The sequence below is a fragment of the Rhinopithecus bieti genome, unplaced genomic scaffold (assembly GCF_001698545.2).
Source record: "Rhinopithecus bieti isolate Rb0 unplaced genomic scaffold, ASM169854v2 scaffold_40368, whole genome shotgun sequence".
In the NCBI taxonomy this organism is placed as follows: Eukaryota; Metazoa; Chordata; class Mammalia; order Primates; family Cercopithecidae; genus Rhinopithecus; species Rhinopithecus bieti.
This window is the reverse complement of record NW_016817546.1, coordinates 3550698-3573306: the sequence shown is the minus strand read 5'-3', so window position 1 is coordinate 3573306 and position 22609 is coordinate 3550698. Positions and strand designations below refer to the sequence as shown.

The 22609-nt window shown below is 55.7% G+C and overlaps 1 protein-coding gene across 3 annotated transcripts in view; it reads right to left on the bottom strand.

The window, feature by feature from the left end:
* The window catches only part of CHD5 (chromodomain helicase DNA binding protein 5), a 77340-nt gene that overhangs the window by 18826 nt on the left and 35905 nt on the right, over positions 1 to 22609 (bottom strand). For all 3 annotated transcript variants that reach the window (XM_017856014.1, XM_017856016.1, XM_017856017.1), the window contains exons 17-34: positions 17058 to 17195; positions 16847 to 16968; positions 15563 to 15736; positions 15051 to 15192; positions 14461 to 14592; positions 12000 to 12117; positions 10537 to 10661; positions 9205 to 9436; positions 8812 to 8922; positions 8359 to 8531; positions 6624 to 6798; positions 5918 to 6010; positions 5662 to 5750; positions 5237 to 5370; positions 4654 to 4798; positions 4100 to 4259; positions 1556 to 1635; positions 1168 to 1300 (exon numbers count right to left, since the gene is read on the bottom strand). In XM_017856014.1, coding sequence (XP_017711503.1) covers positions 1168 to 1300; positions 1556 to 1635; positions 4100 to 4259; positions 4654 to 4798; positions 5237 to 5370; positions 5662 to 5750; positions 5918 to 6010; positions 6624 to 6798; positions 8359 to 8531; positions 8812 to 8922; positions 9205 to 9436; positions 10537 to 10661; positions 12000 to 12117; positions 14461 to 14592; positions 15051 to 15192; positions 15563 to 15736; positions 16847 to 16968; positions 17058 to 17195 — 2476 coding nt within the window. The remainder of the gene's footprint in view (positions 1 to 1167; positions 1301 to 1555; positions 1636 to 4099; positions 4260 to 4653; positions 4799 to 5236; positions 5371 to 5661; positions 5751 to 5917; positions 6011 to 6623; positions 6799 to 8358; positions 8532 to 8811; positions 8923 to 9204; positions 9437 to 10536; positions 10662 to 11999; positions 12118 to 14460; positions 14593 to 15050; positions 15193 to 15562; positions 15737 to 16846; positions 16969 to 17057; positions 17196 to 22609) is intronic.

Genomic DNA, 22609 nt, shown 5'->3' with positions numbered 1-22609 from the left:
ATATATATATTTTTTTTTTTTTTTTCTGAGATGGAGTCTCGCTCTGTCACCCAGGTTGGAGTGCAATGGCATGATCTTGGCTCACTGTAACCTCTGCCTCCCAGGTTCAAGCAATTCTCCTGCCTTAGTCTCCTGAGTAGCTGGGACTACAGGCACACGCCAACACACCCAACTAATTTTTGTATTTTTAATAGAGACAGGGTTTCGCCATGATGGCCAGGCTGGTCTCAAACTCCTGACCTCAGGTGATCCACCTGACTCAGCCTCCCAAAGTGCTGGGATTACAGGTGTGAGCCACCGTGCCCAGCCCTAATGCATATAGTTAGAACCTTAAACCCAGCAGTTAGGGAATAGACATTCTCTTCAAGCACATATACAGCATTTACAAAATCTGACTGTATCGAGCCAGAGAGTAGGTTTCAACAACCTCAGATAGACTCATGTTTTCAGACCACAATGCAATTGAGTCAGAAATCACAAATAAAAAAGTAGCCCAATAACCACCAATCTCTGTATAGTAAGAAAAGTTAAAGACCAACAGGCAAGGTGGCTCACACCTATAATCCCAACACTGCGGGAGGCCAAGGTGGGTGGATCACTTGAAGTTAGGAGGTTGAGACCAGCCCAGCCAACAGTCTCTACTAAAAATTAAAAAAAAAAAAAAAATTATCTGGGCACAGTGGCTCACACCTGTAATCCCAGCACTTTGGGAGGCCGAAGTGGGCAGATCACAAGGTCAAGAGATCGAGACCATCCTGGCCAACATGATGAAACCCCATCTCTACTAAAAATAAAATTAGCTGGGTGTGGTGGGGCACGCCTGTTGTCCCAGCTACTGGGGAGACTGAGGCACAAGAATCACTTGAACCCGGGAGGCGGAGGCTGCAGTGAGCCGAGATCGTACCACAGCATTCCAGCCTGGGTGACAGAGTGAAACCCTTTCTGCAAAAAAAAAAAAAAAAAAAAAAAAAAAAGTTAAAGTCCATTAAGTCCATATATAGAGGCCTGAGCTCCTGGCCTCCCCTCACCAGGGGGCCTGCAAAGGGCTGGAGTCTACCTCTCTGCCAGGCAGAAATGAGCTGAAGTACAGCCACCTGCCCTTCTCTGAACCCAGGCCTGCTGAGGCCAGACATGGCACTGGGGTGGGCGGACTGCAGGAAGCCCAACCTCTGGGCAGCCGCTCCGGGGAGGGCGGGGCCTTCTCCGTCTCCTCTGGCCGCTCCTCTCGGGCTCTCTCCTTGCTGGCTGGGCTCTCGTGCTTGTCCTCGCCCTCCACTCTGTCCAAGGCAGCTGGAAGGGCCTGCAGAGGGGAAGCCAGGAGAACTGCAGGGCCTGGGGCCTCACCAGGAACGGAGGGCGGGGAATGTGCGCTGGGCTGCGAACCCAGTCTCCTGGCTCCCATTGCTTGTTCCCAGTCTGCCCACCCCGACTCAGAGCCCCGAAAAGGGAGCCAGGAGGCCTGGGTTCCACCTTGCTGTGCAGGGCCTGAGAAGGTCCCCAGACCCAACCTCCACCCCACATACACCACAGACCCAGACGCCAGCACGTTCCACACCTGGACTTCTAGGGGCTTCTTTGGCTTCTGCATCCCCGGGTCCTTCTCATCCATGTAGCCCAGCTGTGCTTCCATTTTGTCTGAAAGATCAAAGGAAAGAAGTGAGACAGGTGGGCTCAGACGGGAAGGGGTAGGGCAGGGAGTGGGGTGGCAGAGGGGAGAGGTGGGGCTTGGCCTTCAGGAGGCTCCATTGCAGCCAAGCACCTCCAGGAGAGACAGGCAGGATCCCCGGCTAAGTCAGAGAGGCCAGGCCAGGCCTATGACTTAGTAATGTTTGGAGGACCTTGAACCCAGTGAGACCAAAGTGAGGGGCTGTCGGGACAGGGCCGCACACAGCAGTGGCTGCTCATCTGGAGGCAGGGAAGTGAGGCAGACGGAGGCCCAGATTGGGAGCCACGACGCCTGGTCTGGTCCTAGCTTTCGGGCAGGCCGCCTGGCTGTGTGCCACTGGAGAGGGTGTGAGTTTCCTCCCTGCCAAGTCAGCCGCCGACACACTGCAAAGTGCTGGTCACTTATGTGGCTCTGAGAAGCCCTGGGAGGTGGGCACAGCTGGGAAAGCGGAGGCTCACGGAGCTTAGGTGACTTGCCCAAGGTTAGACAGAGTTCAGGCCACAGCCAAGAAGCAAACCAAGATGTGTCCACCTCCAAGGGCTCCCTTGTGCTTGGAGACACAGCTTCTCAGGGCCTGGCCTCACCCCTCACCAGGGGGATAGCTATGTCCGCATTTCAGGGAAATGCCAATCAGAACCACAGTGAGACACCACCTCACGCTCCCAAGACAGCTAGAACCATGAAGGCAGAGAACAAGTACTGCTGAAGACGTGGAGAACCTGCGACTCTCGCACAACACTAGCAGGAACATAAAATGGTACAGCTCCTTCGGAAAACAGTCTAATAGTTTCTCAAAAGGGAAAACATGGCCCAGCAATTCCATTCCTAGATATCTGCCCAAAAGAACTCAAAACCTATGTCCACACAAAAACGTGGAATACACCAGCATTATTCACAGCAGCCAAAAAGTAGAAACAACCCAAAATCTATCGACAGAGCAATGGATAAGCAAAATGTAGTAAATCCATACAAGAAAACGTTACCGGCTAGGTGCAGTGGCTCACGCCTGTAATCCCAACACATTGGGAGGCCGAGGTGGGTGGATCACCTGAGGTCAGGAGTTCAAGACCAGCCTGGCCAACATGGCAAACCCTCGTCTCTACTAAAAATACAAAAACTAGCCGGGTGGTGGCACGCACCTGTAATCCCAACTACTCAGGAAGCTGAGGCAGGATGGCTTGAACCTGGGCGGCGGAGGTTGCAGCGAGCCAAGATCACGCCATTGCGCTCCAGCCTAGGCAACAAGAGCGAAACTCCGCCGGGCGCTGTGGCTCACAACTGTAATCCCAGCACTTTGGGAGCCCGAGGCGGGCAGATCACAAGGTCAGGAGAGCGAGACCATCCTGGCTACGGTGAAATCCCATCTCTACTAAAAACACAAAAAATTAGCCGGGTGTGGTGGTGGGCGCCTGTAGTCCCAGCTACTCGGAAGGTTGATGCAGAGCATGGCGTGAACCCGTGAGCCGAGATCGCGCCACTGCACTCCAGCCTGGGCGACAGAGTGAAACTCCAAAAAAAAGAAAAGAAAAAAGAGCGAAACTCCGTCTCAGAAAAAAAAAAGAAAAAGAAAAAGAAAAGAAAACGTTATCAGCCATAAGGCAGAATGACTAAAGCACTGATGCACACTGCAATGTGGATGAACCTGGAACCCCAGGCTGAGCGACAGAAGCCAGACACAAAGGCTCACGCACTGTGGGGTGCCATACACACGAAACATCCAGCATTGCGAAATCCAGAGACAGGAAGCAGGTTAGTGGGTTAGTGGCTGCTCAGGCCTGGGGTCGGGGGATAGGCAGTGGCTGCTAATGGGTACGGGGTTTCTTTTTCAGGGGAATGAAAACATTCCAGCCTGAGGCCGTGGCGATGGTTGTACACCCCTGCAAATATACTAGAAATCACTGAGTAGTACTTTTTTATTTTTTATTTTTTTGAGATGGAGTCTGGCTCTGTACCCCCAGGCTGGAGTGCAGTGGCGTGATCTTGGCTCACTGCAACCTCCGCTTCCCAGGTTCAAGCGATTCTCCTGCCTCAGCCTCCCGAGTAGCTGAGATTAGAGGCACGTGCCACCACATCCAGCTAATCTTTTGTATTTTTAGTAGAGATGGGGTTTCAACATGTTGGCCACGGTGGTCTCAAACTCCTGAGCTCAGGTGATCCTCCCGCCTCGGCCACCTAAAGTGCTGGCATTACAGGTGCTAGGCACTGGGTCCAGCTAGTTTTTCAAAAGAGTGAATTTTGCAGTAGGTATATAAATTATATCTCAAAACTGTCATTAAAATGAAAAACTCTCTGGAGAGTGACATTTCTGCAAACAGAGGCTTTGGGAGAAGGAGAGGCCGTCTTCTGTGGGGTGTGGGTTAGACTAGGGGGTTGCTGTGACCTTGCCACTTTCCATGACCCCGGTGCCCTCCCCGGCCCGCCCAGCCCACAGACCTGGCAGGCCCAGCGGGGCTGGCGGGAGGTGGGCAGGGCTGGCGGGCACTGGTGTGTTGGGGTCCGAGGAGATCACCTCGCCTGGCTTCTTGCCCTCGGGCCCCTCAGAGATCAAGTCTGGGGTGCTGTACTTCCCGTTGACATGCTCAAACTCCTGAACCTGGGGTGGTGGGAGGGAAAGAGGGCGGGCAGTGGTGGCAGCTCAGCCCTAAGAGCCTCAGGGCAGCCGGGGGACTGAAGGTGTCACAGGCTTGGGGTAGCTGCTGCCGCTGCCCAAAGCTGGCCAAGCCAGGCCCCTCCTGACCACAAGCTCCCCTGCCCACCCTCCTACCCCGTGTGTCCTCCCACTGTATGTAATCCACCATCCTGACCTCCACCCCACAGGCCCCTCACCCAGAAAGGCTTTCCAGGTCAGTCCCTCTGGCCTGACTCAGACCCTGGGCAGCTATGTGGCCTGAGACAGGCACTTGTTTTCTGACCACTGATCCCCAAGGGACAGCACCAGGGGCCCAGGCAGCCACCAGGAAGGGCCCTACAGAGAGCCACTCACCCACCTTCTTCCTAACTAGTGACATGACCCCGATGCGGGTCAGCACGTGCTGCCTGGAGAGGCCCTCCCGGGGCACGCCGTCTGCGAAGGTCTCTGCACCGTCCGCCCCCGGCTCACACAGGTGCCGCATGAAGAGGGACACATAGGCTCTGGGGTGGTGGGGGGACTGGGGCTCAGGGAGTGGGGGGCCGGCAAGAACTCTCTGAGAGGGCTGGCGGGACCCCGGGGGACTCCTAGATGATCATCAGCCATCATCCCCCTCCCAGTCAGGCCTGGGCCAGGCCCAGGAAAGGACAGAGAGGGCCTCCCTGGCAAGGGGAACTCCTAGGACAGCCCTGGCCCTGGGTGACCGGGATCTTCCTCGCTGCCGTAACACCCACTGGTCCAAACCAACTGGTCAGTGTTTTCTGCAAATCAGCCCTGCCCGGCACCAGGACTCCAGCCACCCAAAGACCAAATGGCAGTGAACTTTCCAGACGGCCTCATCCTGGTGGGAGCAAATGCTGCCCTCTGTAGGGCTCACCCACAGGACCTGCCTTACTCAGGGACAGGTGGTCACACCCTGGGCCACCACCTAGCCCCTTTACCTAAACTCCTTCTCGCTCTTCCCTCGAAGGTCCCGCACCAGCCAGTGGGAGTTGAAGGCGTCCTGGGGGGGCATGCCCCAGCGCATGATGGCGTTCAGGAAGGCCTTCCGCTGTCGGGCATTGAAGCCCAGCACCTGGGCGGGTGGAGCGCGGGAGTATGAGCCCAGGACAGAGACAGGGTGGGGGCGGAGGATTCTGGGATGGGGGAAGAAAAACATGGGAGGAAGAGAAGGCAGGAAGGGGGCACAGAGAAGGCAGGGGCCTCCACCTGGGGCAGGACCCTGATGGCAAAGACCAGACCAAGTTCTGTCCCAGCCCCGCCTCTACCTGGCATGAGACCCTGGGCAGTGTCCCAGCCCTCCTCCATACCCCAGGGGCAGCAGGAAGCGGGGGCAGAAAGAGCTGCGGGAACAGACAGGCCCCACCTCGATGTTGCCACCAACTCGGGCGAGAAGCGGGGGCAGGGGTTTGTCCCTGTCACTCTTCAGCTGCCTCCGGGATTGTCGTCGTCCACCTGGGGAGCAGCCCACCGAAGCTCCTCAGGTGGGAGCCCAAAGATTCCTGACCCCCCTCTTCTGACCCCCAAGGACAGCGGCACCCCAAACCAGCCCCACCCCTGCTGCCATCAGCTCCCCTGACATGGCTTCAGCAGTAGCCCAGACCACTAACACTGAGACTCACTCTGCCCTTCTGGCCTCTCTTCAAAGTCCTCATCCTCATCCTCGGAGCCAATGGAATATTCTGACTGGTTATCGGAGAGCTCATCCTGCCACTCTGCAGAGGGCCAGACAGAGGGGCACGGAGTGAGCTGTACAAGCAAAGCCCACCCTCAAGTTCAAGCACGCCCAGGGCCATGCCGAGCCACTGAACCCCAGCTCCGTAAGACAGCAGTGACAATGACAATGGCCCACCTACTTTCTGTGGGTTCATTTAATAATCTCAACACCACCACATGATACACTAAGGGTTATGTGTACCCACACATTACAGATACTGCACTGTTCTGTGCGCATGGGGCTTGCCCAAGGCCACGTCACGAGCAGCAGTGAAGTCACTGAACTAATGCCACACCTTGTTCCCCCAAACACCCAACACCTCTGCACCTGCCCCCAATCCCCTTTCCTCCAAAAAGCTGCCTCCCAGCTCCAACCAGCACCGCCCAGCGTTCCTGGCCCACACCTCTGGGGGTGTCCTGCACAGGGATGCCCCGACAGAATCCTGCCCCGCTCTCCGCCTCTGGGTTTGGGGCACCATCCCTCCTGGCACACTCGCCCAGCTCTCCCGGCCTGGACCTCCCGGGGGTTCTGCACAGGGATGCCCCGACAGAATCCTGCCCTATCCTCCACCTCTCGGCGAGGGGCACCAGTCCCTCCCTCTGGGCACGCACCCTGGTCCTCCTGGGAGGCGTCGTTGTAGTTGACCTGCTTGCGGATGCGCTTGCCCTTGCCCAGGTTGCGGGCCAGGTCCTCCTGCTGCTGCTCGTAGTGGTGCCGCAGCAGCTTCTCCCAGTAGTCAGGGTCCACGTTCTCCTCCTGCTTGATGATTTCCCGCTCCACCTCCTCCTGGGGAAGCCAGCACCACAGGCTCCATAGGTGGGGCCATCTCTGCCCTCCCGGAAGCCTCAGGCTGCCTCCATCTGACCTGCCCTTTGCCCCCTCAGGGCTCAACGATTAATGGGATGGCCTGCCTACTCCAGGAAGCCTTCTCTGATCACCCCAGCCCTAGCTGGCCTTCCTCTCCCTGCCCCTATCCAGTCAATCATTTACTTATTCATTCATCCATTCACAAAGCAAGTACTTCCTGGCCTCGGCCAAGGACTGGGGTACTGAGTTGAATAAGCTCCCGTGCCTGCCCTCAGGAGGCTCCTGGTTTCAAAGGAAAAGGTCATGGGCTCACTGGGTCTGCAGGAGGGCTGGGGAGCAGAGGAGGAAAAGGAAAGGCCCCCGGGACAGACAAACAAGGAGCCCCTCGGGGACAGCTGGGCTTTGCCCAGTGGAGAAGGGAGAAAAGCATGGGGCAGACCAGGCATGGTGGCTCATTCCTGTAATCCCAGAACTTTGGGAGGCCGAGGCAGGTGGATCACCTGAGGTCAGGAGTTCGAGACCAGCCTGGCCAACATGGCGAAGTCCTGTCTCTACTAAAAATACAGGCCGGGCGCGGTGGCTCAAGCCTGTAATCCCAGCACTTTGGGAGGCCGAGATGGGCGGATCACGAGGTCAGGAGATCGAGACCATCCTGGCTAACACGGTGAAACCCCGTCTCTACTAAAAAAATACAAAAAACTAGCCGGGCGAGGTGGCGGGCACCTGTAGTCCCAGCTACTCGGGAGACTGAGGCAGGAGAATGGCGTAAACCCGGGAGGCGGAGCTTGCAGTGAGCCGAGATCCGGCCACTGCACTCTAGCCTGGGCGGCAGAGCGAGACTCCATCTCAAAAAAAAAAAAAAAATACAAAAATTAGACAGGTGTGGTGGTGCACGCCAGTAATCCCAGCTACTTGTGAGGCTGAGGCACGAGAATCACTTAAACCTGGGAGGCGTTGGTTGCAGTGAGCCGATATTGTGCCACTGCACTCCAGCCTGGGTGACAGAGCGAGACTCCATTTCAAGAAAAAAAAAAAGAAAAGTGTAGGGCATTCTGGAACGTCGGCGGTCCAGGTGCAGGGCTGAGATGCAGGCCCTGAGGAAGGGGTGGGAGGGCGCAGCCGGGTAGGGACTGAAACCAGACTCCGGGCACGGGGCTCTGTGCAATGGGGTGGCAGATCAGCTTGCACTTCAGAGAGTAGGGAAGCTGGACTGGAGTCGGGATGATGCCACGGAGCACGCGGCTGATGTGTGCAAGGGCAGTGGCCTGTCCGTGTAGTTGTACTGCCCTCAGCACTGCCTCCGTCCCTTCCCTCACTGCTATGTCTAGTCCTGAGCCCACGGGTGGGGTGACAGGGCCCCAGCGGAGACGGCTGAGCACGTGGTTGGAGAGTGGAGCACAGGCTGGAGTGCAGGGTCACAGCAGGGAGGGCAGGGCTGCGGCTGGATGGCGGGGCTGAGGCTGGAGGGCGGGGTCACAGTGGAAGGCGTGGGCACAGTGGAGGGCGGGGCTGCGGAAGGAGGGCAGGCCGGGACCTTACCACGCCGTCCTCCTCGCGCACCACGTACTGCGCCACCTTGAAGGAGCTCAGGTACTCGTTCATGTTCTGTAGCTCCGTGTCGTCTGTAGCGTCCTGGTTCCGGTCCAGCAGCTTGGAGATGGCCGCATCGTCATAGTGGATCACACTGCTGTCCTCCACGTCCTTGTTGTCACCTGGGGAGCAGGCAAGTGTAGTGCGGGGACAAAGACTGCCCTGGTCCAGCCCTGGGGACCCAGGAACAGACTCCAAACAATAGCCCTTCCCATCCCCACCAGGGGCTGCAGCTGAGAGGTGTGGTGACCAGACAGAGGAAACCGCACTGTAACAGCTCCGCTCCCCGTCCACCCGGCAGTCCCAGGACACCCAAGTGAGGGCGGGTCGAGGAACCCCACCTCTGCAGGAGCAGCCACCTGGTCAGAGGAGGAGCTGAGACTAGGCTGGGTTGACCCCTACCTGGTGGGGTGCTACCGTGCTTCTTCTTTGCACTGGCAGCCAAGTTCCCCGCTTTGGAGGACTGGACATCAGGGATGGGTGTGACCGGCCTCTGGCCCTGAGACATCATGCCTGTCAGATAGAGGAGGAGAGCACTGGTGCAGGAGCACAGAGGGCTGCAGGAGCACAGAGGGCTGCAGGAGCACAGAGGGCTGCAGGAGCACAGAGGGCTGCAGGGTTGGCAGGCAGTGCCCAAAGACACCACCCTGGGCTGTCCTGGCCAGGAGACACAGGTTGGGGGTGCAGGAGAGAGGCTGTGTGTTGGAGCGGGCAGGGACCCCAGCAAGCCCCGGATGGGTGTCTCAGCGGGACCACCCCAGTCCCCCGCCATGCTCCCTCAGAACAGAGGCCCACCCTCCACATCGTCTTTGAAGAGCTCCTCTGTGCCGAACTTGAGGATGTCATCCAGCTCCTGCTTGGTCATGGACCCCGACTTGGAGCCAAGACCAGGTCGCACCACCAGGTGGGTGAGCATCATCTTGCGCTTGGCCACCTGCGTAATGCGCTCCTCCACTGAGGCCCGAGTCACGAAGCGGTAGATCATCACCTTCTTGTTCTGGCCGATGCGGTGGGCACGGCTGAAGGCCTGGGGAGACCTGCACCTCAGCACCCGTGGCTCACCCAGGCCTCCAGGCAATGGAGGGGGTCACACCGATGAGCTCAAGAGCATGGAATGGGGTACATGACTGTGTAGGCAAAGGCATGTGGTACGTGCACCCCTGCAGCTGGGCTCCCTCCCTGACTGCGGAGCCTCCCACGAGCCTGGGTGCCAGGCTGGGTTTGGAGTGGAAAAGCTCCCAGCCAGTGGAAGCAGGCAGGACTGCAGGTGTGCAAGAGTGTGTGAGGGATGACACAGCCAGTGTGCTGAGTGTAACTGAAGCCACACAGAGCTTCATGGGGAGGTAGGAGGCTGCATTTCCCTGTGACCGAACCACTAATGGGACCACAAGACCATGTGCTGGAGGCACGCAGCCACCTTCTGAGGGCAGCAAGGAGCTGAATCTGTCCATTATCATACAAGGAAGTGCCTCTGTGCAGCCCTGCATGAGGTGGCCTGGGTGTGGCCTGTATATCTGTGTGCATGGGCGCACACATGCATGAATGAGAGACATCAATTTGTATGTGTTCCCCTGCATTTGTAAGCGTTCGATGTGTGTGTCCCAGTGCCCAAGAAGGGTGGCCAGGGACACGAGGGTGGCTCTATTCCCATAGCCCCTCCCCCCGCAGCCCTTCCATCCTTCCTTATCAGCCCTATCTGCCCCCTGCACCATCTCATCCTCCCCCACTCACCTCCCACAGGTCCCACTCTCTGCTCCCCGCCCCCTCCAAAATGGGTGCCTCTCTGGGTCCCAGGGCTCCCTCTTCCTGCCTCCCTCCTTGGTCCTGAGGATGGGAAAGACCAGATCAGAGGCCCCGACGAACTGCTGTGTGCCCCGGGACACTTCCCCTGCCTTCTCCCTGCCCTCTCCAAGCCTATTTCCTCCTCTGGACAAGGACAGAGCTGGAGGGATGAGCTTCCACTCACTCCCAGGGCCCCTCTTGGGGCCGAGACTCCATAGGGAAGGGAGGCCCACAGCAGCAGGGTAGGTGAGGAGGTCATGGCCAGGAGGGCATGAAGGACAGAACCTGCCTGAGGCCCGGGATGAGAGGCCCCCTGGGAGGGTGACGCGTGGCCGCGGCACAGACCTGGATGTCGTTGTGCGGGTTCCAGTCCGAGTCGTAGATGATGACAGTGTCGGCTGTGGCCAGGTTGATGCCCAGGCCGCCTGCCCGGGTTGAAAGGAGGAAGCAGAATTGCTGGGCCCCGGGGGCTGAAAAAGAGAGGCCAGCAGATGGGGTGTTTGTGGGGGTATACCTTGGGCGGGGAGACAGGCGTGGCAGAAAGGAGGTGGGGAGAACAGAGGGAAGGAACTGCAGCAACAGGTCCCTGGCAGAGAAGGACAAAGCCGGAGACCCCATCAGAGACAGGTGGCCATAGCTGCACTCAGTGGAGCCAGAGGGGAGGCCTGCCCAAGCCCACTTAGCCCCCAGCGTGCTCTGAGCCCTGGCCCAATGGGAGGTCACTGGAATGAGGAGGTCCATTTTCAAAGCCCAGATGAGCAAAAAACAAAGTGCAAGCCGCCAGCAAAGTACAAGCAGAGCCCAGAGAGCTCAGTCCTCCATGTCCCCCCAGCTTCCCACCCCTGGCTTCCCTTAGCCTACCGATGCTGCCAGAGCAGCCCGGGAAACTCAGGGGCACAGCTCCAGGGCCTGGGGTCCCACCCCACTGGGCAACCCTGTCACAGGATGGCTGGTTCTCAGCCTCTCAGGGCCCTTCAGTGACCTGGGACTGACCACAGCCCCCACTGGAGCTGCAAACAGGCCCCCGGCACACCCAGGGCTTCAGCCACTCCTGCTTCCACATGTGGCTGGGTCACGTCTAGACCCTGAAACTCTGAACTTGCTATTCCTCCTGGCTCTCTGGCACGAGTGTGCAAAAGGAATCACTGCTTCAGGCGTTTGGAGAGCATGGCCCAGCCCCTTTCTAAGGGCTGAGGCCCCAGGGAAACAAAGCTTGTTACTATTTGTTGCAAACTTGCTACTGAAGCTTGCGGCTGACTGCTTCCCACTCCAGAAGTTTCCTTTGCTACAGGAGGAGCTCCACTGGCAAGACCCTCCTCGCCTCTGCCCTCGTCTCTCCTTCCCAGCCAGGGAAGACCAAGCATGGGTGACTCTAGGGGAAGAACCTGATCATGTGTGGCCCGGGCGTTTCACTCTCTCCTGACTCTGGAAGTGGCCCCAGGTAGCATATGCATCTCTGTACCTCCTGCCACCATTTGCCACACGGCAGGCTCTGTCCAACACCACTTGTAACTGGGGCTTACTTGGTGTCAATATTAGAGGCCCCTGTCTGCCTTTCTCATTGTCTAACTCCATTCCCAGCAGGTGTTATCTGCTGGGCCCCTCAGAACTCCAATTCCATGGGAGGAATCCTTTTAACATTGGAAACTCAGGGGAAGCTGCCGTGGCCTGGGACTGGCCTGCTGTCTTCAGCTGTTTGTGGGGCTCTGCTTACACAACATTGGCTGGGTGGCCTGACTAAGAATGAGGCCTGAGAGAAGAAGCCAAAAAGGGGTCTCAATCAGAACCCTTGGGCGGGATGGGGGTACCGTTGAATCTGTCGATCGCCTCCTGTCGGAGGCCCCCAGTGATGCCACCATCAATCCTCTCATACTTGTAGCCTTCGTACTCCAGGAAGTCCTCCAGGAGGTCCAGCATCTTGGTCATCTGCAGGTGAGATGGGCACGTGAGGAACTGCCAAAGAGCAAGGGGCCCCATGGGCCATGGGCAGGGACCCCGCCACAGCCAGGGGAGGGAGAGAGCCGCCTGCTAGGTGGGGACTCAGCTGGGTCCTAGGCAGGCCCAATGCAGGACTCTGGGGAAGAACAAAGCTTCCAACCTCACCCTGCGGAGCTAATCCATCCTCCTGCCCAGCCCCACAGCCACTCGCCTAAATCAGGGCTCTGACATGAGCCGCCCCTGCTCCCACCACACAGAACTAAGTTCTATCTTCTTGCCCCGTATTCAAGGCTCTGCTGGACTAGTGCTCCTTCACAGCCCCCAGCCATTCCAAACTACCTGACTCTCTTTCTGGAATACCCACCCCCTTACTGCCTAGGGAACACAAACATCACCTCTGTGATGTCTTCCCTGATTTCACTCCTCCCCATGAGAAAAGAAAGGCAGTCCCTCCTAAGCTCCCATGACCCCATGTAATTCCCTTTATTCTCGAGAGAGTTTAGCTGGATATAAAACTATCAGCACACATTTTCCCTCAGTGCATTGGAGATTTTGCCACGGTCCCTGCCACCTGTTGTTGTTAAGAAGACTGAGAACGATCTGGTTGCCCTTATTTTGTAGGTACTAGGTCTAAAGTACCTCGGGGTTCTAAAGCGTCTAAGGGTTCATTTATTTATATTTATCTTGCTTGGTACTCCAGAATGCACTCCAGATCTGAGACCTCACATCTCTCTCCAGGTCTGCAAACTCTCAACAAATCCAACTTCTTCACCACTTTTTCTCTTTTTTCTGCAACTCCAATTGGATGATTATTGGAGCATGTCAAGGTGTCTTCCATGTTCTCTGTTTTATCTTTGTCTCTGTACACTGCATTCTGGGGAAATGCCTCAGCACCAGATTCCAATTCATCAATAAGTTCTTTTCAACAGTGTTCAGAGTCTGTCCAGTCTGTTGAAATGTTTTATCTCAATTTCATGCATGTTTCTATCCAGTTGTTCCTATTTCAGTTCTTCCTGCTTTTGCTTAATTTCTTCTTTATTTTAGGATGCCAATTTTGAGGATCCTAAACACGTCTACGTAAAGTCTTTTCAGGCTATCCTATTCTCTCTCTCTCTCTCTCTCTCTCTCTCTCTCTCTCTCTCTTTCTAAGAGACAGGTCTTGCTCTGTCACTCAGACTGGACTGGAGTGACAAGATCATAGCTCACTGCAACCTTGAACTCCTGGGCTCAAGCAATCCTCCTGCCTCAACCTCCCAAGTCTCTGGGATTATAGGGTGAGCCACCACACCCAGCCCCTATTTTCTTATTTGGATTTTATTTATTGCTTTGGGGGATGTCTCGGCATTCACTTTTGTATGGGTTTGGAATTGGGGTTCATAGGCTCATTTTGGGCAGGAGGGTCCCGTCTCTGCCACCTGCCCCGCGTGCACATTTCTGGAAGCTGTGTGGTTCCCATTACTTGGTATCTCAAGGCCTCTGACCAGGCTTGCGTCTCATGTTCGTACCGAGGTACTGGGGGGTGTGGATCCATCTCCACTCTAGCCCACTCCTTGGCTCAGCCGCTGGTCTCAAACTTGCCCTGCTTTCCAGCATTCTTTGTGCTGAAGCAGCCCAGCAGGGTGGCCTGGGGCTGCAGGCGGCGGACACTGCTTTCAGTTGATGTTTGTGCACAAGGAGCCATGGCCCAGACTCTGGGTTTGAGCAAGGGGCCTGGCTCAGTCGGCCCACAAGAGGAGCATTTTTAGCCCCATGACCCTGTAGGATCATCACTGTGGCCTCCAACACAGAGCTGACCACGGGGTCAGGTACCTGTCCCTTGAGCTGTCTCCCACAGTAGATTGAGCAGCTTGAGAACAAGGACTAGATCACTAGTTCCTGCACCCATGTGCCAGCACACAGCCTGACTATGACAGACGCAAACAAAGGGATGGAGAAAGAAATGAACACACCTGAGCTGGCAGCCCTGCCTCCAAGCCAACAAGCCAGGCGCCAGTGGCCCCTCAGGGCCTATTGGAGAGAGGAGTTCCTCCCAACCATACCCCAGGGCCCCACCTTAATGAGAAACCAAGCTGCAGGGGAGGAGGTGGCTGTCTACCAGCCTGGACATGCAGACCAGAAGGGCAGGTGCGGGTAGATGCTGCTCTTTATGGCAAATGTGCTCCGAGCTCCTCAGCGGCATCATGCCAGAGCACGGGGGCATGACCCCTGATACACAGTCACGTGACCCGCACGGGAACGGCACTGGGTCCTGAGGGGTGCCGGCAAGTTTGCGCCCCCAAGCATCAGGGCAGGATGCTCTCTGTGGGGCAGGGCTGGGCAGGGGCAGCGCACCTGGGAGAAGATGAGCACACGGTGCCCCTCGTCCCGCAGTTTCTTCAGCATCTTCTGCAGCAGCATGAGCTTCCCTGAAGACTTGACCAGGGAGCTTCCATCGTAGGAGCCATTGGGCAAGACAGGGGCCTCCTGCAGACACAGCAGGAGGTGGGGCGTTGGCGGGCTCCCCTCTCTGGCTGCGCCAAAGGGGCCGCAGGGAACAGGCAAGTGCCAAGCAATGGGGTGATGGCCTGTCTGCCTGCTGAACATGAGGCCCACACCCGAGCCAGGCTCCACAGTGCGGGGTAGACCGTGGGTCCCATGGCCCTGGCTCCAGGCCCCCTGTTCCCAGGCAGGGCTCACAGCTGTGCCAGCCCTACCACAGCAGCGGGGTCGTTAAGCTCCCCAGCACCTATCAGAGTGGCCACAGGCAACCTTCCATGATGGCCAGGGAAAACTACCATGGTGGCATCGCCACAATGGCCAGGGGAACCTACCACAGGGGCCACAGGAACCTACCACAGCAGCCACAGGCACCTACCACAGCAGTCACAGACACCTACCATGGCGGCCATGGAGAAGCTGTCATGATGGCCAGGGAAACCTACCACGGCAGCCACAGGGAAGAGGTAGGGGTGGTTGCAGCACTTCTTCAGGTCCATCATGATATTGAGCAGCGATACTTGGTTCCCGCCCCCCTTGGAGTTCAGCGCCTCAAAGTTTCGCGTGAGGATGAACTTGTAGTACTTCCTGCAGCAGGACACGAGGAAAGGCAGGCTGGGTCAGACCCACCTCCGAGAGGGCTCTCTCTGCTCTGCAGGGGGACTGGAAGCTGATGGCCAAGCACCCATTTACAGGGAGACCCAAGGGACCCCCAAGAGGTGAAGCCACCAGCCTGGAGTCCCCCTGCAAGTGACTGGGGGACACTGCTAGCACTCAGGTGGCCCAAACGCTTGTCACTAAAACCTGAGAAGAGGCCCCACGAAGAAAGTGTATGCAAAGCATGAGCCCAAGCCTCAGTGAGGCTGAAGAGCCCTCCACCCACGTGGGAAGTGACCCAGGAGAGCAGCCCAGGGGAAAGGGTGCACACAGGCTGCTCCTGGCTCAGCCCACCACTCACTTCTGCATCTGACTCAGCTCCACCCGGACGATGAGCTCAGTCTTGGCCGGCATGTTCTTGAACACGTCAGCCTTGAGCCGCCTGAGCATGTGCGGCCCCAGCAGGTCATGTAGCTTCTTGATCTGGTCTTCCTTGGAGATGTCAGCAAACTCCTCCAGGAAGCCCTCCAGGTTGCTGCAACAAAAAGCTGGGATAACAGCCAGGAGCAGAGGACCGGGGCAGGGGAGGCAGGGTGCAGAGCACCCAACCCATGTAGGCTGGCTGGCTGGTGAACCAGGGAGCCCTGGCATTGCCCTGGGTATCGTCTCAATTTCTGTCTAAGCCTTGTCGCCTCTACACATCACAGCCCTCTTTTCCTCAGCCACACTGGACACCTTTCCATCCTCAAAACCATCCAGGACAGGAGCTCTCTATTACCCAGACAATAGATGAGGAAACTGAGTCTGATGAGTGCCCAAGCTGATAAGTACAGCTTTGCCAAAACCTCCCCACAAATCTACATCTCCTGGTGGCTCACGCCTGTAATCCCAACTTTGGGAGGCCAAGACGGGCAGATCACCTGAGGTCGGGAGTTCGAGACCAGCCTGGCCAATATGGTGAAACCCCATCTCTACTAAAAATATACAAAAATTAGCTGGGCCTGGTGACACATGCCTGTAATCCCAGCTACTCAGGAGGCTGAGTCAGGAGAACAGCTTGAACCCAGGAGGCGGAGGTTGCAGTGAGCTGAGATCGAGCCACCGCACTCTGGCCTGGGCGACAGAGTGGGACTGTTTCTTAAAAAAAAAAAAAAAACTACATCTCCTGATTCCAAAATCGACACACTGCTCCCTGAACGCCCCATTCTGAGCAGGCAAGTGGAGGTAGGTGAAGATGAGGAGGCTGGGCAGTGGGTTCCGGCCACCTGGGAGCTTGCCTCTGCCTCCACCACGGTTGCCCATGTGAGTCACTGGGGTCTCAGCAGAGGGAAAGGAACTTGCCAGGGGAGTGCAGGCAGGGACAGTAGTCCAGGAGGAGCCCTGGGTAGTCTAGGCCAGAGCTAAGGAAGAGTCGTGGTATTAGCAGCTGTTGATATTTACCAAACACTCCCGTGTACCCACGCCACCCACCCCAACACCCTGCTTCTGCGGGAGGTCAAAGCAGGGACGTCGCTAACACTCCCACTTTACTGATGAGGAAGAAATGGCCGAGCAGGTCTCACAGCCAGGATGGGCTATTGATCTGTCTTCACTGGGACCACCCCAGCCCCACCACCACCTCCCTGGCTGGATCCAGGTGACTTACTTGAACCTCTCCGGAGTCAGGAAGTTGAGGAGATGGAACAGCTCCTCCAGGTTGTTCTGAAGGGGAGTCCCTGTCAGCAGCAGCTTGTAATCAATTTTGTAGCTGTTTAAGACCCTAAAAAACTGAAGGGAGGAGAGGGGGGCCCATCAGGGGGCTCTGGGCGGCCCCTCACCCTGGGCAGCTCTGGGGTCTGGCGGCTGGCGCCACCTACCTTGGACTGGTTGTTCTTGAGGCGGTGGGCCTCATCTACCACCAGGCAGGCCCACTCAATGGAGCCCAGGATGGCCTGGTCGATGGTGATGAGCTCATAGGAGGTGAGCAGCACATGGAATTTGATCTGCACTTCTTTCTGGAGAAAAGAGGGGCATTGGGGAGGAGACAGCTGGGAGCAGAGCGGATCACAGTCCCAGAAGACAAACAGCCAAGAAGGAGGTGTGCACAGGAACACACAAAGGCTCCAGGGAGCCCTGGGCCGGCCAGCCTAGCACCAGAGGGGCAGATGCTGGCCACCAAGCAGAGGGGCATCAACTGAGGCCCAGAGCACAGCCCTGAGAGAGGGTGGTGTGGACGAGAAGAAACGGCCTCCGCTCGTAACACCACCAGTGAGACAGAGTCTTACTCTCATCCCCCAGCCTGGAGTACAGTGGCACGATCACAGCTCACTTGCAGCCTCCACCTCCCAGGTGAGGTGGCTCCAGCAATCCTCCCACCTCAGCCTCCCGGGTAGCTGGGACTGCAGGCACGCATTACCAGACCTAGCTAATTTTTGTATTTTCGTAGAGACAGGGTTTCACCATGTTGCCAAAGCTGGTCTCAAACTTCTGAACTCAAGTGAACCGCCCGCCTCGACCTCCCAAAGCGTTGGGATTACAGGCACGAGCCACCTCAAGCAGCCCTGGCTCCAGGTTTATTACTTCCTTTCCACTCTCACCTCATCCTAACAAAACATGAGCTCAACTGTGTCCTTTATCCACCACTGCCCCCAGGGTTACTTTTGTTTTTGGAGACAGGAGATCTCACTATGTTAACCAGGCTGGTTTCAAACTCCTGGCCTCAAGCAATTCTCCTGCCTCAGTCTCCCAATGTACTGGGAATACAGGCATGAGTCACCGCACCTGGCCTTTTATCCCTATGTAAAGCTCATGGGGCCTCAGGCTGGAGCACTCTCCCAGGTCCCTGTGGCTAATAAATGGCAGAGCCAAGACATGAACAGAGAAACGGACCCTGCACTTGGGGTTTAATGCCTTGAGGTTGCTGATTTGAAATATTAATTTCAAATTATTGTTGAATTTGTGTTTTGTAACAAATATCCCGGGGACAGTGGAGTGTATGCTGGAGACGTGGAGCCTCCCTGGGACAGGTTCTCATTCCCCTGCTCCCCTGCCCCTGCCTGGTGACCGCTGTCCCCTACTCCCCTGGTGGGGGCCTGGGCCTGGGTACTGGTGGGGAGGGGAAGCCAGGCACACAGTCTATGCACCAAGTTCCAGGACAGGGCCTGGTGCCTGTGAGGGTCTGCACTCTCCCGGTGAGGATCCCCACACCTGAAGGAACACGACTTTAAAAAGCAAATTTAGGCCAGGCACAGTGGCTCACGCCTATAATCCCTGCACTTTGGGAGGCTAAGGTGGGAGGATCACTTGAGGCCAGGACTTTGAGACCAGCCTGGCCAACAGAACGAATCCCCGTCTCTACTAAAAAATACAAAAATCAGCCAGGCATGGTGGTGGACATCTGTAGTCCCAGCTACTCAGGAGGCCGAGGCAGGAGAATCACTTGAACCCAGGAGGCCCAGGCTGCAGTGAGTCGAGATCACACCACTGCACTCCAGCCTGGGTGACAGAGTGAGACTCTGTCTCCAAAAAAAAAAAACCAAATGTAAAACACCTTGGCATGTTGACAGAGAGACCACAGAAGAAAGGAAAAAGCTGCTTTCCTGCGAGCCCTGCACTTTCATTTTGCATTGGCCCCCCCCAGTGATGCAGGCCTGTCCTGTCCTGCACCAAACCTGCCTCTCCCAGCAGCCCACATGCCTGTGAGAGAGCAGAGAGGGCCAAGGATGTCGTGCAGCACAGGCTTTGCCCACACATGGCACCTGGGTTTACACACAATCTTTCAGCCTCGGTCTCCTCGCCTATCTAGGTGAAGAATGCTATGAGAACTCAAAGAGCTACGTCTGTTCCTCAAAAAATCAAAAATAGAATTACCATATGATCCGGCAGTTCCACTTCTGGGTGTATACCCAAAAGAAGTGAAAGCAGGGACCCAAAGCGGTATTTGCACACCCATATTCCTTTCCATCAGCATTACTGACGATCACCAAAAGCCAGAAGCAACTCAAGTGTCCATCACCAGATGAACAGATCAACAAAACGTGGTCTATCCACGTGATGGGATGTTCTCCAGCCTTGGAAGGAAATTCTGACCCGTGCTACAACATACATGAACCTCAAGGACATTCTGCTCAGTGAAATGAGCCAGTCGCAAAACGACAGATGCTTCCCGATTCTACTCATATGAAGCACCCAGAGTAGTCAACCTCGTGCAGACAGACAGACAGTAAACTGGTGGCTGCCAGAGGCTGGAGGTGGTGGGGATGTTCATGTTTAATGGGGACAGAGTTTCCATCCTGCAAGATAAAAAGAGTGCTGGAGATTGGTTGCATAACAATGTGAATGTACTTAACGCTATTGAACTGTTTTTTTTTTTTTTTTTTTTTTGGTTGGTTTGTTGTTGCTGTTGTTGAGACGGAATTTAGCTCTTGTCGCCCAGGCTGGAGTGCAATGGCGCGACCTCAGCTCACTGCAACCTCTGCCTCCCAGGTTCAAGCAATTCTCCTGCCTCAGCCTCCTGAGTAGCTGGGATTACAGGTGTGCACCACCATGCCTGGCTAATTTTTGTATTTTTAGTAGAGATGGGGTTTCACCGTGTTGGCCAGGCTAGTCTCAAACTCCTGACCTCAGGTGATCCATCCGCCTTGGCCTCCCAAAGTGCTGGGATCACAGGCATGAGCCACTGTGCCTGGCTGTTTTTTTTGTTTTGTTTTGTTTTGTTTTTAAGAGACAGAGTCTCACTATGTTGTCCAGGCAAGAGAGCAACAGCTGTTCACAGACACAATCATGGCGCACTCCAGCCTCAAGCTCCTGGGCTCAGGCAATCCTCCTGCCTCAGCCTCCCAAGTAGCTAGGACTACAGGTGCACACCACCATGCCCAGCTGAACTGTACTCTTAAAAATGGTTAGGATAGTAAGTTTTACATTATGTGTATTTTACCACAACTTTTAACAATAAAATAATTAAACAGTAAATATAATAGAAGAGCCAAATCAGCAAAGTGCCTGGCACATAGCAGGGTCCCAGCATGGCTCAGGGGAGGTTCTTTTTGTGTCTAATGACCAGGGGCTCATCCATCTACAAAGTCACCTGTGGGATCATTGATTCATTCACTCATTCAACAGTTTCTGAGCATTTCTAAGAGCCACAGCTGCCAGCAGACAGTGGAGGAGGCCAACATGAGGGACTCGGAGGTCCTGTGAGAGGATCTGCCAGCCAACAAGGCTGTAGCACTGACATTTTCTAGGGGCCAATGGCTGCAAGTCCTCGCTCCTCAATGTGGAGTGTTTAGAAATGCAGAGGCTAGGCCGGGCGCCGTGGCTCACGCCTTATAATCCCAGCACTTTGGGAGGTCGAGGCGAGCGGATCACAAGGTCAGGAGATCGAGACCATCCTGGCTAACACAGTGAAACCCCGTCTCTACTAAAAATACAAAAAATTAGCCGACCGTGGTGGCGGGCACCTGTAGTCCCAGCTACTCGGAGGCTGAGGCAGGAGAATGGCGTGAACCCGGGAGGCAGAGCTTGCAGTGAGCCAAGATCGTGCCACTGCACTCCAGCCTGGGCTACAAAGCAAGACTCCATCTCAAAAAACAATAAAAATGCCGAGGCTCAGGCCAGGCATGGTGACTCACGCCTATAATCCCAGCAGTTTGGGAGGCCGAGGCAGGCGGATCATGATGTTAAGAGATCAAGACCATCCTGGCCAACATGTGAAACCCGGTCTCTACTAAAAATACAAAAAGTGGCTAAGTGTGGTGGAATGCGCCTGTAGTCCCAGCTACTCGGGAGGCTGAGGCAGGTGAATCGCTTGAACCTGGGAGGCAGAGGTTGCAGTGAGCCAAGATCGCACCACTGCACTCCAGCCTGGCGACAGAGTGAGACTCCATCTCAAAAAAAAAAAAAAAAAGAAAAGAAATGCAGAGGCTCGGGCCCCACCCCAGCACTGCTGGGTTACAGACTGTGCTTTAACAAGACCTCGTAGGGTTCACGGCACCATGAGACCTCGTGCTTACTAACTCACTTGACTCTGTGGGGTGTGTCTGTTAACTCCATTTTGCTGAGAAAACACTGAGGCCCAGAGAGGCCACGTGATTTGCCTGAAGTCACACAGCTGGTGCACTGCATTGAATAGTGTCCCCCCAACATTCATGTCCACCCAGAAGCTCTTTTGGAAATAGGGTCTTTGCAGATATAATTAGTTATCCGGGCATGGTGGCTCAATGCCTATAATCCCCATGCTTTGGGAGGCTGAGGCAGGAGGATCGCTTGAGCCCAGGAGTACAAGACCAGCCTGAGCAACATAACGGAGACCCCATCTCTACAAAAGCTTTGAAAGTTAGCTGGGTGTGGTGGTGTGTCCCTGTAGTCCCAGCTCCCGGAGGTCAAGGCTGCAGTGAACTATGATCACATCACTGTACTCTAGCCTGGGTGACAGAGTAAGACCCTGTCTCAAAATAATAATAATAATAATAATAGTAATAATAATAATAATAATAATAGGCTGAGCGTGGTGGCTCGCACTTGTAATCTTAACAATTTGGGAGGCCAAGGCAGGCAGATTGCCTGAGCTTAGGAGTTCGAGACCACCTGGGCAACATGGTGAAACCCCATCTCTACTAAAATACAAAAAATTCGCTGGGCATTGTGGCATATGCCTGCAATCCAAGCTACTCTGGAGGCTGAGGCATGGGAATTGCTTGAACTCGGAGGCAGAGGTTGCAGTGAGCTGAGATCATGCCATACTGCACTCCAGCCTGAGTGGCAGAATGAGACTCCATCTCATAATAATAATAATAATAATAATAATAATAATAGTAATAATAATAATAATTAGTTGGGGCCAGGCACAGTGGCTCACTCCTGTAATCCCAGCACTTTGGGAGGCCGACAAAGGCAGATCACTTGAGCTCAGGAGCTCAAGACCAGCCTGGCCAACATGGTGAGACCCGTTTTCACCAAAAAATACAAAATTAGCCGACCGTGATGGCGCACCCCTGGAGTCCCAGCTACTCTCGAGGCTGAGGTGGGAGAACCACTTCAACCCAGGAGGGGGAGGTTGCAGTGAGTTGAGATCGCCCCACTGCACTCCAGCCTGGGCGATACAGTGTCTCAAAAAAATAAGTAAATAAAATAAGTAGCTAAAATGAGGTCATATTAGATTAGGGTGGGCCTTAAATCCAGTATGAATGACGTCTTTATAGGATGAGAAACAGACACAAAGGGGAAAACCCCATGTGCTAACAGAGGCAGAAACTGACTGGACGGCTGCAGGCCAGTGAACTCCTGCTGCCACCAGGAGGCTGGAAGGAGGAAGGGAGGGTCCTCCCCTAGAGCCTTCAGAGGCACGCTGCCCTGCCTTCACCTTGATTTCCAACCTCCAGCCTCCAGAACTGTGACTGAATACATCTCTGCTGTTTGAAGCCACCCCGTC